Source organism: Pseudopodoces humilis, chromosome 4 (assembly GCF_049639895.1).
Source record: "Pseudopodoces humilis isolate 2021_Gansu_Grassland_sample_001 chromosome 4, ASM4963989v1, whole genome shotgun sequence".
Classification (NCBI taxonomy): Eukaryota; Metazoa; Chordata; class Aves; order Passeriformes; family Paridae; genus Pseudopodoces; species Pseudopodoces humilis.
Genome location: NC_142203.1, coordinates 53,764,706 through 53,779,306, shown reverse-complemented (window position 1 = coordinate 53,779,306; position 14,601 = coordinate 53,764,706). Strand labels below are relative to the sequence as shown.

The following is a 14,601-nucleotide window of genomic DNA, read 5'->3' as shown; positions in this document are numbered from 1 at the left end:
CAGCACTTTTGTCTGTTTTCCTTGGAATTAAGTGAAACATTCCCACAATCCCCACTTTTTCCCTAAACACAGCCCTACAGGGTGGGTACCTGAGTTTGCCAAAGCCATCCATCTGTTCATGAGTCAGTCACAAAAACAGGGCTTCCAAAACCAAAAGAGGGAGAGTCTGAGGCATCCTGTGGTTTTCACCCACTTTAATCAGGGAGATTAACTGCAGAGCTGCTGAATAATCAAGACACTTGATTTTGAATGAATGACTGTGAGATTAAAAGCCATAATTTAGAGTGAAAGATTTCAGGAATGCAGCTGGATTAATTAGGTTTCACCCTTAATTGAGCCCTGGAGGAGGAACAGTTTGCTCTTGTTACTACCAGGTAGGACTCCCAGAAAGCATACCAGTCAGATCTTGCTCTCAAAGCTAGGACACAGTTCTGGTCCGACACTGTGCTTGTGCTTCCCAGTGTTCTCCAAGGCTGACAGTCCTTTTCTGGGACACCAAAGGCCTAGAAAAAGTGAATCAATACTTTTCTATCCTGGCCTGCACAGGTCAGCAGGACACAACCAAAAAATTTGAAAGAGGGAAGGTACAAGTAAGTGTACTAATGAAACTTTGTGTGGAGGGGTAACCAACCTAGAGAAACCAAATTTTTGCTCATAATAGTTCACAGTTTTTCATCAACATGTATTCAAGATTTTAATTTCCAGAAAACTGAACAAGACTTAGGAAGTATAATCAGTATGTTAAAAGACCTCTTCAGAAAACATACAACATAAGAACTCTTTGCCAACTCTTTGAATGTATTTATTTATGTTTGGATTTGTGTAAGGAAGTCTCATGCTATAAATTTTTATTAAAAACATGTCATTAGAAATAAATAGTACATTTAAAGTCATAAGTAAAACAGTAGTTCTTACGCACACTAATGTTGGGCTTCCTCTTACAAAACTGGAATTGTAGTTCACCATCATTTGTTTGTTTGTACTAGATATAAAAGGATAAAGCTGCTGCATGAAGTTTATATTTATTGTGGATTTCATATATCCCCAGACTAGGATTTTTTGTCTATTTTCCTAATAATATTTATACAGAAAACATACTTCTATTCTTGCTATTGATTTTTGATATGGTAAATGAGCTTAAACATTGCAGAAAGAATATGATAATAACAAAGATTAATACATTTGTTGCTTTTTCCTGCTTGCTGATGGGAATGATTGATTTTTATGAAAAAAGAATTATGCTTATAGAAAGGCTCAACACCACCAGCTAGTTAAAGGAAAGAATACACTATTATAGAACTTTATTTTCATTAGCTACATGAAGATGTGTGTCCTGGTTTCTCAGATACTAGGAAAGCAGAATTCCTCAATGCTGTTCTCCTTTCTTGTTTCTGTTTCCTGCAGATCCAGTTGATGATACTCAAATGTCACACGGTTGACGTGTTTGCCGCTGGAGACCATTCGCAGCACAGTGTTGTCACAGCCAATCTTCATTTGGGCTATTTAGGGAAAAGAGATATAAAGTAGATATAAAGATATATAAATATAAGAGAAAGTGAGGGAAAAGAGATATATAATGATGGGCATTATGAAGCACTTATACAAACAACTTTGGAAATAAAGCAAATTCATGTGTCATAATGACCTTCCAGCAGTGATATTACTGATGAACTTTTGTGTTTGTTAGTTTTGCTTTACAATGATTACAATTTCATTAAGTATCCTTCCCTCTTGCAAATGCTACTCCATGTCTATGTGCTACTGTTAGATACCATGAGTGATGGGTACGGGTAATGGCACTACATCCTGGAGACAGCCAAAATTAACAACATTGAAATATTTCCCGTCAGAGGGATTAATGGGTTTGTGTGTAAGGACACTCTTCACTCTTTCTTCAGGAAGAAAGGCATGTGAGAGTCCCATCAAGACAAACTCAAATGGTAGCACATGGTCTTGCTCTGAGGGAAATTGAGTGTCTCACTAACTGCTGCTTTAGGCAAGCCATTTGAGTGGAAGCTCGGCAAATCCCTTTTGTTTGGGAAACTTGGGGGAACTTCCACACTTGAGGAGAAATCTGGTATGACACTGGGAGAACAGGAGCTGCTGAGACGGATTTTCACTTCCTTCACACCACCAGGAAAACACATTTTAATCTCATTCCAGTGCTCAGTACTATCATTCAACAGCAGCACTTAACAGTTAGCACTTTGAACAGTTGTGGTGAATCTTGGAATGTGGTGTGATGAAAGGCAAGGCAGACCACAAGAGCCAGGCATGTGCCTGCTCTGCAGCTCTGTGGAAATGTTGCTTCTCCAGTGCCCTGTTGATACTTGTGAGATATGACAGGTGTGCCACAGGGGTTAGTTTGTCTTACCAGTGCCACACTTTGCAGTCTGCTATTGAATATTAGGGAAACTGCAGTTTCCCTAAAAAAAATTCTTATTTTTATGGGGAGAAATAAGACACTGGACCATCATGATAGCAGAAGAGGTTCAGAGGCCCCAGCAGGTTCAAAGTAGAGAATGGGAACTCTGATGTTTCTGGGGTATGTGTTACACCTGCAGGAGAAAAGGCATTGGAAACACTGAGTAAATGACAGAAAAGCTCTTTAACTGAGAATCTAACAACCTGCCTTTATTTGCTGCAAATTTCAAGACCTTTTTATGTGCTGACATTCTAACATTTATTTTTGTCATAGGACAAGAATTTTTAAAATATGTCTAATTCAGCCTTGTCATAATGTTTATTAAAAGGGCAAATGAGTGGTCATGGGTGTGCTGTAACACACAGCCAAACCACAGGCTTTAATAGCTTTAGCTGTCATGTTCTGCTAAATGTGAAGTTCACTAGTCTAGCAGGAAGTCCAGATGTGTGTGTGTGTGTGTCTGCATGTCATATTATGGTTAATTATTTTATTATGTGGAGGTAATTGGAAGAAGTTCTTACCAGATCCATGAAAGGAATGACAGAGGTCAGCTAGGGGAAACATCTTGGATGGGTCTAAGCCAGCTCCTCCAAGAAGTTCTACAAAATCTCCCACTCCTGCACAGCCTGCGGACGGTTTCTTAAAAAGGCAGAGGCTAAAAGTTATTTACCATTCATCTTCAAAATGTAGCATTATTGAAGCTAACAATTGGTAACCATCACCTGTGCTTAAAGCTGTGCGAAATCAGTTTCTCATCCTGAGCAGTGCTACCTTGATTTGACATTAGTTAGTTAATTTTCTTAAGAGATTCCAAAGAAAGACCTAAATGGACTTGGAAAATTACTGGCATGAGAAAAGATGTTGATTCAGCTGTAGATTTTAATGTAGATAAGCAATCTCATTCTGGATACTTTGACATGGAATCAAATTAATGCAGGCCTGGGCTGTATGTATGCCTACATTCAGCTGGCAGGCAGGAACTTCAGTCTCACTATACCATATTTATTCCTAAAAAAATGGTAAAATGCATCATTGTGGCAAAGTTCAATTAAGGTAGAAAATAACAAAAAGAGTACTGTTTTTTCTGAAAACAATGTCTTACTATATATTAAAGCCACAAATATCCTGAAATTAATGCTGTTTGCCAAAAATATCTTACATGGACACCTTGAACACCTTTGGGCTGTCACCCCTATGCTGCTATTGAAGTGCCTAGTTTCTTTACCTTCCTTTGCTGTTGTCCTTTTCTGCTCACCACTGAGTAAGTCAACTAATGCTCTTGCCCATCTCTCAAAACATGGCTTGCTCATACACTGGTAATCTCCTTAAATAACTTGGGCTCTCAGACTCACTGGCAGGAGAAAACAAATTTCCTTGCTCTATTCTCTGAATATTTTGGAGTTGGTACCCTCTTACACTTCCCAGGCACAGGTATCTCCAGCCGCTCCTCTTGTGTCACCAAGCACCAAATATCCCAGATCAGAGCAAAGGATGCTCAGCACTTGGAGCAGGCAATCAGTGGTGAGCACATTTGTATTTCGTCTGTGATACCTTGCTACATAATGGCTCCTTTCTCTCTTCAGAGTGTTTGCTGCTTTCATTCGTTGCTTTCATTCATTTAAATACAGACATACAGCTCCCAGGGAGAGTGCTCCTTCCTTTATAATGAAACCCTTACCCTTTGTTATGGCAAGCAATCGTAACATGCATTAATGGCACTTTGCATAATTTGGCTGCCATTGCAACATTACAGAGACAATAGTGACAGAGACAGCCCCAGCTCTCCACTCTGGGAGAAACCAGAGCACCCATGCCTTAGTGTCACAGCCTATCCCTGCTTCACCCCTTCCCTCTTCTGTGCCCAGAAAAATTGCACATGCTAATATTTTCTTAGGAAATAAAGATCCCACCTTTAAAAAGAGACCATTTAAATGGCCCAGGATAAGATCAGATATTTTTATCACCACTGGGTAGATTATGGAGAAGCTGCAGTTTCTGTGCTGGTGAGGAATGACCATGGTAAACCTTCCTGAGGGGGTCTGAGAGATGACATTGCAAGCTGGGACACAGGAAAAGGTACAAGAGTTACTTGTCCAGTCATCACTGCATGTAGAAAAACTACATAATTACAGTATCAAAGAAGCAGAGATAGTTTAATTACTGTAAGTCACAACCAAATGCTGAAAAGAATGTGTGTGGCATTTTGTGAGGTTCTTGCATAGCATTTGTTCCTTAACAATTTCCTCCCCATTGTTTACTGTGTAGCATGAGGTCTGGCAGAACCCTAGGGTGAAGCAGTCAATAGAAGAGCTCACACCTGAAAGCTGTGCATCAGGGGCTCATACAGTTTGTCAGTTTGAAGGAGGCTAAACATGGGTGAAGGTAGGGATTGTGTTTAATTGACAGCTTATTGCCTGATATTGCCAGCAACCCCCTTAATCCTATTCTGCTCCTCTGAACTGGAGTTGCTTACATGGCAAAATATCTCACTGAAATGACAGCATGGTTTTATCTTTAAGTTCAAGCTTATGAGTTCTGGTAAAACAGTAACTTATCATCTATGTGAGCAAACCAAGGGATCCTTGACATAGACCTGCAGTTGCTTTAGCAGGACGGTGAAAGACACCGGCCACCTCCAGCATTTGAATACAATAATCATCACATCCATGGGCATGAAGCCACATCAGAGTGGGGACCCAGTTTGCAGTCTCAAGTCTGAATAACATAGAGTAAAGACACAGCAGACATGCTGTCAACTGTTTTTTGGTTTTGGGGGCTTTGTTTTGTTTTTTTGTTTTTTGGGGAGGTTGCTTGTTTGTTTGGGTGTTCTTGTTTGTTTTTTGTTTTGTTTGTTTTGTTCTGTTTTGTTTTCTTTGGTCACTTTGGGTAGTTAGGCAGATAAATCAGACTGGCCTGAACAATAACTGCTAAATGTCCCGTCCTCTCTGGAAAAAAACAATTCAAGAGAGGTACTGGAACAGGTTTCCCAGTCAAGTTGTGGTGCCTCACTGCTGCAAGAGTTCAAGACCAGGTTGGATGAGGTCCTGGACAGCTTGGTCTAGTGTGTGGCATTCCTGGCCATGGTGGGGGGTTGAAATGAGATATCTTTATGGTCTCTTTCAACCCAAGCTGTTCTATGATTCTATGATAATTTGTGCCTTGGCAGCTTAGAGGCTTAGGGAAAGAACTTGCAGATAGATCTCTGTGGTCGTATATCTCTCATAACTACCACATAACCATTCAATACACTGATTTTACTGTTGACCTTTTTCAAATATTTTTTCCTCATTTTTCACCCATATCTAGAAAACGCTGAGATTGAAATTGCTGAATTAATACTATTTGTTCTAGCTAAATGTGTTGGAACATGCCAATATTAGATTGGGAGGGATCTCATCTGAAAGAAAGAGCCTTACAGTCTTGCATATTGAAGCCTGTGTGATCTCTTAAGCTCATTTTTCTCTTGGGACACACACTGAGCCTGAATCAAGCCTGCAGGGCTCCACCTCCCTTACCTCAGCCTTGTCAGTGCAAATAACCACAGTGAGAAAATTCAGTGCAAAACAACACAATCTTTCTGCTTCCAAATTCAAGCCCCTTTGGTAGTATGAAATTCAGACTTACGGAAGAGATTGCTGTTTTTCTTGACTGTGACAGTAAATCCATTGCCTGGTTGCTGAATCCTGAAGAAGATCATTGCCACGTTTTGTGATGATCTGATGCTCCTCTGAATACTCCCACTTTCACAGAAGTCTACATATCTTTGAGAAGTGGTGAGTGGATGGTCCAAGGAACTGGGAAATTTCTCTCCCTTGAGTATCCATCCATCAAACACCTACAGAGGTCAAACAATACAAAACAAGGTTTTGCTTATTGCTCTGTTAGCAGAGAACAGAAACAAGAAGTATAACAGACACTCTTTTCTTTTGACACCATATAACCTGCTCAAAACTGCAAACTGAAAACAAAAATTCTTTGTATTTATTGATTTCCTAACAATCAACTCATTATTCTTGCTTTAACTGATGTTTAGGAAAGGGATACATAAAACTGCTAATGTTTTTATCTCCTTCAGGTGACAACTTTTGTTGTCTTTTTTTTTTTTTTTTGAGGGAAGTATCTCTTTTTGCTTCAGCATCATCACATTCTTTTTTCTGCAATTTCATTGTTACTATGAGAAGTTTTTGACCAGCTTGATTTGGGAGCCACAAGATAGATAAGTAACCTTTTCAAGCTCTGGGCATTATGTCGATTGATCTGGCCTGTAATTTTCTACCATCCATGCTTTACAGCTTGTGATTTATGATCCCAGTGGCCTTCCAGAGAAATTGGAATACAGAAAAAATTTTAATTATTGGCAGAGGTACTGCTTTCACTTGTTCAGTTCTTTCACCTTCTTTAACCACTAGCAAGCAAAAGAAATCCTGCATTATTTGTCTGGACCTTAAGCATCAGCTTCTACAAATCTTTCCCTCATAACAAAAAAACAACAATTTTCCCTCACAATCTTGAGAGAAATGTGTCAGAAGTAGAAATACCTATTAGCTCTAGCATAGATATGCAACTGCATGCCTTGCTGTTTCAATTCCCTCCTAGCTGCTCTCACATGGTAATTCCTTAAACACTTCAGCCAGTACTCCGAAAATTCATCCCTTCAGTCAATAATTCTGATGTATGTGGGGCTTCATGATGAAAAAAACATCAGGATCTGTCTGGATTTGCCAGAACTGTAAGTTTCTGAAGTAATGTGATGCAGGTGCTCAAATTACATGAGGGAAAAGCTGCCTGTATATATACAGCAATATAACAGAGAAGTTTGGGACACCATTACCAAAGAAAGGAAAGTTAATAAAACATATCTTGGCATTTTTCTAGCCTCCATGAATGACCGTAAGTCCAGGTACAAAAGCCTTAGACCCACAAGGGAGTGAAATCAGCTTCCCTGTAGCCACATGGGGAGAGATCTCAGCCAAGATATGGAATGGAAGGACAGAATTCTCTGGGGTAAAGGGAGTTTGAGAAAAGGAAAGGGCTAAAGGGCAGCTTTCCTCCTTCTCCCTGTCCCTGGACCTCAGCTTGCTACTAGATTGGATGTGGTCTGTTCTGTGCCTTGCCAGTTCAGCACAAAGGGCAAAGTGCAAGGTGAGGGGAGCCAGGGATCACCGAGCCTCCCCTTCTCCCCTTGACTGAGGTTCAGATCTTGATGAATGCTCCTGCCTGCCAGAGAAATGTGCTGGTAAAGTTTTTCAACACTGGAATATGAACAGCTGTGAGTCACGAGTCTCCTTCTGGTCAGAGACAATGTCCTGAAAGTTTCTAACAGGAAAATTTTAAAGAAAGCCTTCAGTGATCCACTCACTATTAACCTGATGCTAAGTGACCTGTGAGCAGAGGTCTGAGAGCAATAAAAGCAGTCTAGAGATCTGTGTCATTATCTGCAGGGCTCATAAGGTTCACAGTGAAATGAGTAAATCCCACTGACCAAATTTTCAGCCATCTCCCTGGGTATGGACACTCCATAGAGGTGGCTTCTGGAAAAGTTCAGAAGAGATAGTACAGTAGTCTGGAGAGGGATCCTCATCCTACATCTGACTTTGCTTTAGAGGAGTAGAGATGGCGGGGGGGACACATACTCAGAGTTTCTCAGGGAGAAGAAAGAGCCATCCCAGAAGTGCTTGCTTTGTGAAAGCCTGTTTTGTACACAGAAACATACACAACACACAGATGTGCACCTGTCCCTTGCACACACAGCAAACACCTCACAAGTCACAGGAGACCAGCGCCTTGCAGCTTCTTACCTTGAGGAAGTCCCCGCCTTGGCAGTCGATGTTTACGTAGTCGTAGTGTATCGTGATGAGCTCCTCAGGCTCCCCGATGAAGAAGGTTGCGCAGTGCAGCTGTGGTTGGTCTGTGGTGAAGGTGAACTGCCCCTCTATACTCAGCATGTCAATGCACCCTGGAGAAGCAGGGACAAAGGACTACTGCCTCTGCCTGCTCTGGAGGGAGACTCGGTGCCAGCTCCCACTGTGCAGGAAAGGAGTGGGATAGAAGAGATCCCCCTGCACTGGGAGCCGGCTGGCAGTGAGGACAGGGAGAGCCAGCTGAAGCAATTAGGAGCCTGCTGAGCATCAGAAGATAAACAGTAGCTCGCAGGTGTGAGCACAAACGCGTGACGGGGGGGGATGAGGGGGGAAGGTATGTCAATGCATCGCTGAGCAGAAAACTCTGTGTGTGTATGCGCACAAACACGCTATTCTTTCAGATTTCTCCCCAGTTACAGCTACTACACCTGCCCCACCCCTTGGCAATGTGACCTTGCCTAGGGACTTGGGTAGGGAACCCCCATCCTGCTCCAGTTATGTGTGACCATCAACAATGAACCCCAACCCTCTGCCTCAAACCACAGATTTCTGTGGATTTAATGCTTTGTCCTTCTTCTCTCTAGTCTTGCAAAAAGCTCCTGCAGCTCTGTCATTCCCAATTAGCCCTTTCACCTCCCTGAGGTACCCCCAGGATTCTCCCACCTGCCAGAGGGACCAAAGAAACTCACGGAGCGACCGCCGGTAGATCTGTCCTGCAGAGAGCTCTCGCTTCAGATCTTCACTGAGTAGTAGGAAGGGGTCATCTTCACCAGCATCCCTCACCTGGTGGAAGATGGAGGGCAAAAAGAGTCTGGGGCAAAGTGAAATGCAGCCCTCTCCCTGCACCTCTCAAGAACAGGCACAGCACGTTACATCCCTCCTGCAGAAACAGCAGCTGTGGAAGAGCTCATGCAGAAAGCTGGCAACGTGCAGCAGAGGGGAAATAAACCTGGCATCTAAGAGGTGAGCCCAGCAGCTAAGTGCACTGAGAGTCTCTTAAATCCTCAGCAAAACTGCTAAGCATAAATAAACAGAGGGCTAGTACAGAATACATGGGACTGTTGCATTAATGTTACCCAGGTGTAAGTTTAACGCAGGAGAAGTGGGAATAGGAAAGGAAGAGAGAATAAAGCACAATACTTGAAAGCTTAGAGTACAAGTTAGAAGACAGCAGCTAAAAGCACAGCAAGATGTTTAATCATCAATCCTATTGCTCACCTCTAGGTATCTGGTTTCTCCCTTGGAAGCTGCCAGGAAGATGAGAACGAGGTGGCATTGAAACTGGAAAGCAGACGGCATGCTGACACCTCCTCTGGCGGCCGTTCCCCTGTGGCCAAGTTTCTCTGGGTCTGTGCTGGTATGCAGAAGCCGCTGGGGTGTCTTGGAGCGACTCTTTTTATAGAGCTGTTGGGAGGGGAGGCACTTGGTCCCCGTACTGATAGGGTAACCCATGGTAACTGAATTCCTCTCTCAGTGACACAGTACGTGGGCATGACAAGGGTCCAAATTGCAGCCACAAATTTTCAAGACGGTTGAATTCCCCTCTCTCTGGCAGATGTCTTTCCTCCTTATCTATCTGGTGAAATAGCTGAAAACCTCTGGGGAAGACAGCCCATCCCTGTGTATATGGGGCACTCATGCACTGTGTTTATTTCCAGTTACACCAAAGTGAGCAATGAGGAGCATCCCTGCCTCGTCCTAGAGCAGTCCTGGGGCATTTCAGACGTGCAGGGCTTCCTGCCTACCTTCTGCTGCTCTGTGACATGCAGCTCTCTGCAGTGCCTATGACGGGTGCTTCCTGCTGGCCAGGCCTGGGTGGGCTCCCCTGCATCCCAGGTAGGTTTGCAGCCTGTGTCAACATCCCTCCAGGGCTCTGCAGCAAGCACACAGGCAAAACCAGACAGCTCTTCCCAGCAAAACCAGCTTTCATACAGAAATTACGAAAACTTGGGCTTCCCAGGTAAATATTCGTCACAGGACTCCTGATACTGCTTCAGCCTTGATTCTCAAGTGAAACCTGAGAAGACCTTTAAAAGTTGAGCCTGGGAGTGAAAATTCATAATTCTGCAGAGTACTGAAAATCAGGAACTCAGCAGAAGTATTAGATGTGGGGTATATATCTAAAACCCATTAAAATTCCTTGGGAATTACAAGCTTTGTTGGAAAACTGCAGGGTTTAGTCCCGGTTTGCATTAGAGGATGGCTGGAACATTAATCAGGAAGGTGAGACGTGCCTTGGAGACCATGAGGATCAGAAGGGGCTGCAGAAGGCCCCAGCCTTACTTGCTATTCTTCTCGTCATTCTCTAAAGAGATTGATAAGTTATAACATTGATAAATTATAGCTTGACCCCTCCAATCCCTTCCTCAGAGGCATTTTGCAGAATCCAGTCCCAAATTCTGGCTGCAGCTTGCCCTGCAGCTTGCCCTGCAGCTTGCCCTGCTAGTTCCCAACCTATACCTCAGATCCTGAGTTTTGAGGAATATTCAGTGCAGGGAGCTGGATGTGCACCTGCAGTGAGAGCTGCAGATTGAGCTCTGTGGGACAGGAGTCTAAGCCCAAAGGAAGAGGCTGTGAACTGCTGATCTTGTGAATTCCAGAAAGCCCAGGGACCTGTGGCACCAGCCACGTGACCAGACACTTGGAGACACAGCAAGAGTCAAGGACTCAGCTGGAAGATCCCACACCCTCACATACACAGACTGTGAGGGTGTAAAAGCCCTGTTGTTCCTTTGTTCAGGGGCCCTCTCTGGAGGCATCAGCTCAAGGTTTCTGTTCTGTTGCTGCACTATTATAAAATGACTTAAAGGAAGCAGAGGTCTGAGGCTCTGCTGTGGGGAACTTGGGTTTGAACCGGCGATGAAAGCTGGTCTGCCTGAATGAGTGTGGGATGTGTAAGGAGTTGAGTGGGGACCCGTTGGTTCACTGGAGCTGCCCGCTGTGAAGGGGCTTGGGTCCCAGCAGTTAAAGTGTCTGGTGGTTGGAGTGTGACTGCCAGAGTGCCTCCTGAATGGTCAGACTGGGACATATTCTTGCTGTTGGTCCTTGAAGATCTTCAGTGAAGGACAGTGTGTTTGATTGTGTGTCGATTTGTTACTGAAGATTTCAGATTTCAGAATTCGACTCCAAAAATTAGTGAAGGATTCATGGCACTGCAGCTAAAATATTATGATTCAGGTGTGAGGTGACCTACTCAGAATCAAACATACCAGCAGTGATGTCACCATAGTTTAAACTCTTGCCTATGAATAACTGAGATCTGGGCTTAGCACAGCATTCACCAGTGGGGGTGCCCAGAAAAGCAGGAAGCCCCACAGTCTGAAGGACATTCTGGCAGATGAAGTGAGGGCACTGTCCTTCTCCAATAAACAAGGTGGTGGGAGGGTGGAGGTGCCACCTCCATATCTGCTGTAATCTATTGCTCACACAGGGCCTATGGTGACTTTGAAATTCCAATGCACCACCTTGGAGTTTGATTGTACAAATACTCTGTGTAACATTGGTGCAAAAACTGAACTCAGATACCCTTTGCTGTTGATATGGAACTTAATTTTAACAGAAGTACTGAGTTATTTTCTTTCTCACTTTTCAGCTCTGGGCTCAGCAGAAACTGATGAAGCAGGGTGACATCCTGACCAGCCTCATCACAAAGCCTCCCAGTGACTGAGGTAACTCTCTGTGTCTCCAAACACAGGCCTGTCCTCAGACCCCAGTCTCCTACGCTTTCCTTTTTGCAGCTCTAATGCTTGGGGAAGGCAAGTATTTGGGATGGAATAGGAATCACACACAAAGAGATGCAGCTGCTGCTGCTGGCTGGGGCTCTGCTGCCTCAGGTGGAGCTCAAGCAGACAGATCCCCAAAAGTGACCACCAGAAGGAGAAAGAAGGGGTTCATCTCCCAGCCCTGCATCCCAGGTGTCAGAGGGTGAGAGAGGGTGTGAGGCCATCTTCTCCCTCAACTCTGCTGCCTCCTCAGTGTGTCACAGGTCCCCATCCCCTCTACCCTCCCTTTGCTCCTGCAGCACTGCTTTTGTTAAAAGTCACTTGCAGAAATTGAGATTTTTCAGGAGATGAGAATGTGACTAACGAAGCAAAGAAAAATTGCTTTGAACTGGGTTCAAAACATCCCTGCAGCATTTCAGAAGGGAAAAGCACCTTCAATGTGATACAAACCCTTGGTGACTGAGGAGAGTGTAATTTTTCTTTCATGGAGTTGAGTCATGATAACACTCTGAAGGACAAATTTTTTTTGTTCATAACAAGTTGTTTAACACAGTAAAATGCACTCCCAGTGACAACCTGTCACAGGCTAAATAATCCAGTTGATTGGCACCTTGATCTGCTAACAGCTGTAACTTACCCTGGGAACAGCCCCTTTCCCTAGAAGAAATGGTGGAAACCCATGATGCTGGTGAGAGTCTGGGCTGAGTGAGCTAGTGCAGGCTCACTCTGCTCTGCTGCAACTCAGGATGGTGTTGTTTAGACACCCCAGCCTTTGCAGAGCCTTGGCTCTGTTAAACCTGTTAAACCAGACCTCATGGGTGGGATTTTCAGGAATGTGCTTTGGAGGACCTGCCATCCCCACTCATGCTTGAAGCTTGTAGGTGTCTTGTCAACTCTTATAGAACAGAAGAAATCCCAGCTATAGTATGAAGTGGAGAAAATACAGCTGAATAAAGACAGTAACAAAATAAACTCCATTTACTCTCCCCCACAATGATCAAATCATGCTTTGTCCTATAATACAGATGGTAAATGCAGCTTCTTCTACAAAGTAAAAGTAGTTGTTACAGGAATAATACACATGAAGTGCTCAGTAGTGAGATTTCTTAGCGAGAATTGCTTGAGATACAGACAATCTTTAGGGATCCCTCCCTGCAGCAAAGAGGGGCTAGGTGTTATGAACCCATTCTGCTCTCAAAAAGGGTCCCATGGGTGCCCAGCTCATTAATACAGCTCTTCTTACTCCTCAGTTGCAGCCTAACTTCTTGCACAAGCAGCTTGAGCAGACCAAACCTCTCTCTAGCATCAGGATCTTAAACATGAGTTAATATTTCCTGTATAGACACAATTCCAAGCCAGCTCCACACCACGGGGATCAGCCTAGCTGCTGCATGTCCCATGGGGACTCCTTGTCTGTGACTGGTGGTTTCTTGAACTGAGAGGTGCTGCAGTGAGACTGCACTGCAACTGCCCCAGCAAATACGAGCAGTCCTGCCTTGGGCACTCTGTCCTCAGCTGTTCATGCTGGCTTCTAACTACTGCTCAGTGCTGGCTAAAGAGATGCCATGTGGGGTCATCCACAGGGCCAGACCTCTGACTGGACTTTAAATTTCATATCGTGTCAGCTGCTAAACATTGTGCTGAGCTACATTTATTTCCTTTATGCTCTTTCCCACTCTCACTGAGAATTCATTCAGGAGTTAGCTTTTCATTTCCTTCACGGTGTCTGGGAGATGTACTAGTACTAGTACTAGTCATTCCTGTCTTTTAATCATGTGGTTGCAGGTCTCATATCAATATCAGTGTCTTTGAAGAGTAGGATATTACTACACATCACTTCTAGTTTATTATACATGTTCAACTGTTTGTGAATCCTTCAGTATATTGTTTCTGAACAATCGGATTGGTTCATTAAGGATAAATAAAGATTAAGGTTAGAAGGAAATCTAGTGTTTCTGCAGTGTCAAATGCTACAGTGAAGGACAAAATTTTTGTCCCATCTTTGCTAAATAACAATGTCACTGCTTTGAAATAACGCCACACAAAAGAAAGCAAGGGGAAGACTGTACAGCAAATCAGTCCTGAATGCCATTAGGAAACTATAATGTCCTTTGATACAGACATGCACAAGACTTTGCTTCAAACTCTGTCTGAGCCAAAGAAAAACATGTAAGAAGCTCCTGTTCCTGGCTCAGTTTAAGCACTTGCACTGTGGACATGCTATAGAAAAGATACAATTCAGCATGGCTAAAGTAAGTAAATTGGCCCTGTCAGTGATTTGAAGACACGTCCTTTTTGCGAGTACTCAATCAGAGTTGCAATGACAGCTGAAGGAGAGCATTTCCAGCAGCAGAAACACAAAGTCTCAGATAACATTTTGTGCTTCGATCCTTTACTCTTGTGTTTTATTTCAATATCAGACAGGTGTCCCAACAGTCTGTGATCCAACCTGAGTCCAGGACTCCTCCCTCTGTAATCAGTGGACATTTCCATCACTGATTTCTGTTCCTACCTGTCTGCCTCAGCTTTGCGCTGGGTAGGACAAGCCTCTTCCAAACCTCACCACACATCTCTCTGTAACACCACTTCTGTA

The 14,601-nt window shown here is 43.6% G+C and overlaps 1 protein-coding gene across 2 annotated transcripts; it reads right to left on the bottom strand.

Moving 5' to 3' along the window:
* Positions 1–876: 876 nt before the first annotated feature.
* On the bottom strand, positions 877–9,636 carry CRHBP (corticotropin releasing hormone binding protein). Of its 2 annotated transcripts, none has more exons than XM_005532504.3 (7): positions 9,505–9,636; positions 8,976–9,069; positions 8,224–8,381; positions 6,050–6,260; positions 4,336–4,484; positions 2,947–3,064; positions 877–1,499 (listed from the first exon to the last, which is right to left on the bottom strand). In XM_005532504.3, the coding sequence occupies exons 1-7, from the start codon at positions 9,583–9,585 to the stop codon at positions 1,342–1,344; spliced, it is 969 nt and encodes a 322-aa protein (XP_005532561.3). In that variant the 5' UTR covers positions 9,586–9,636; the 3' UTR covers positions 877–1,341. The 2 variants fall into 2 exon arrangements, with proteins under 2 accessions (XP_005532561.3, XP_087910512.1); XM_088054386.1 differs by lacking the exon at positions 877–1,499 and adding an exon at positions 2,434–2,558.
* Between the last annotated feature and the right edge of the window lie 4,965 nt (positions 9,637–14,601).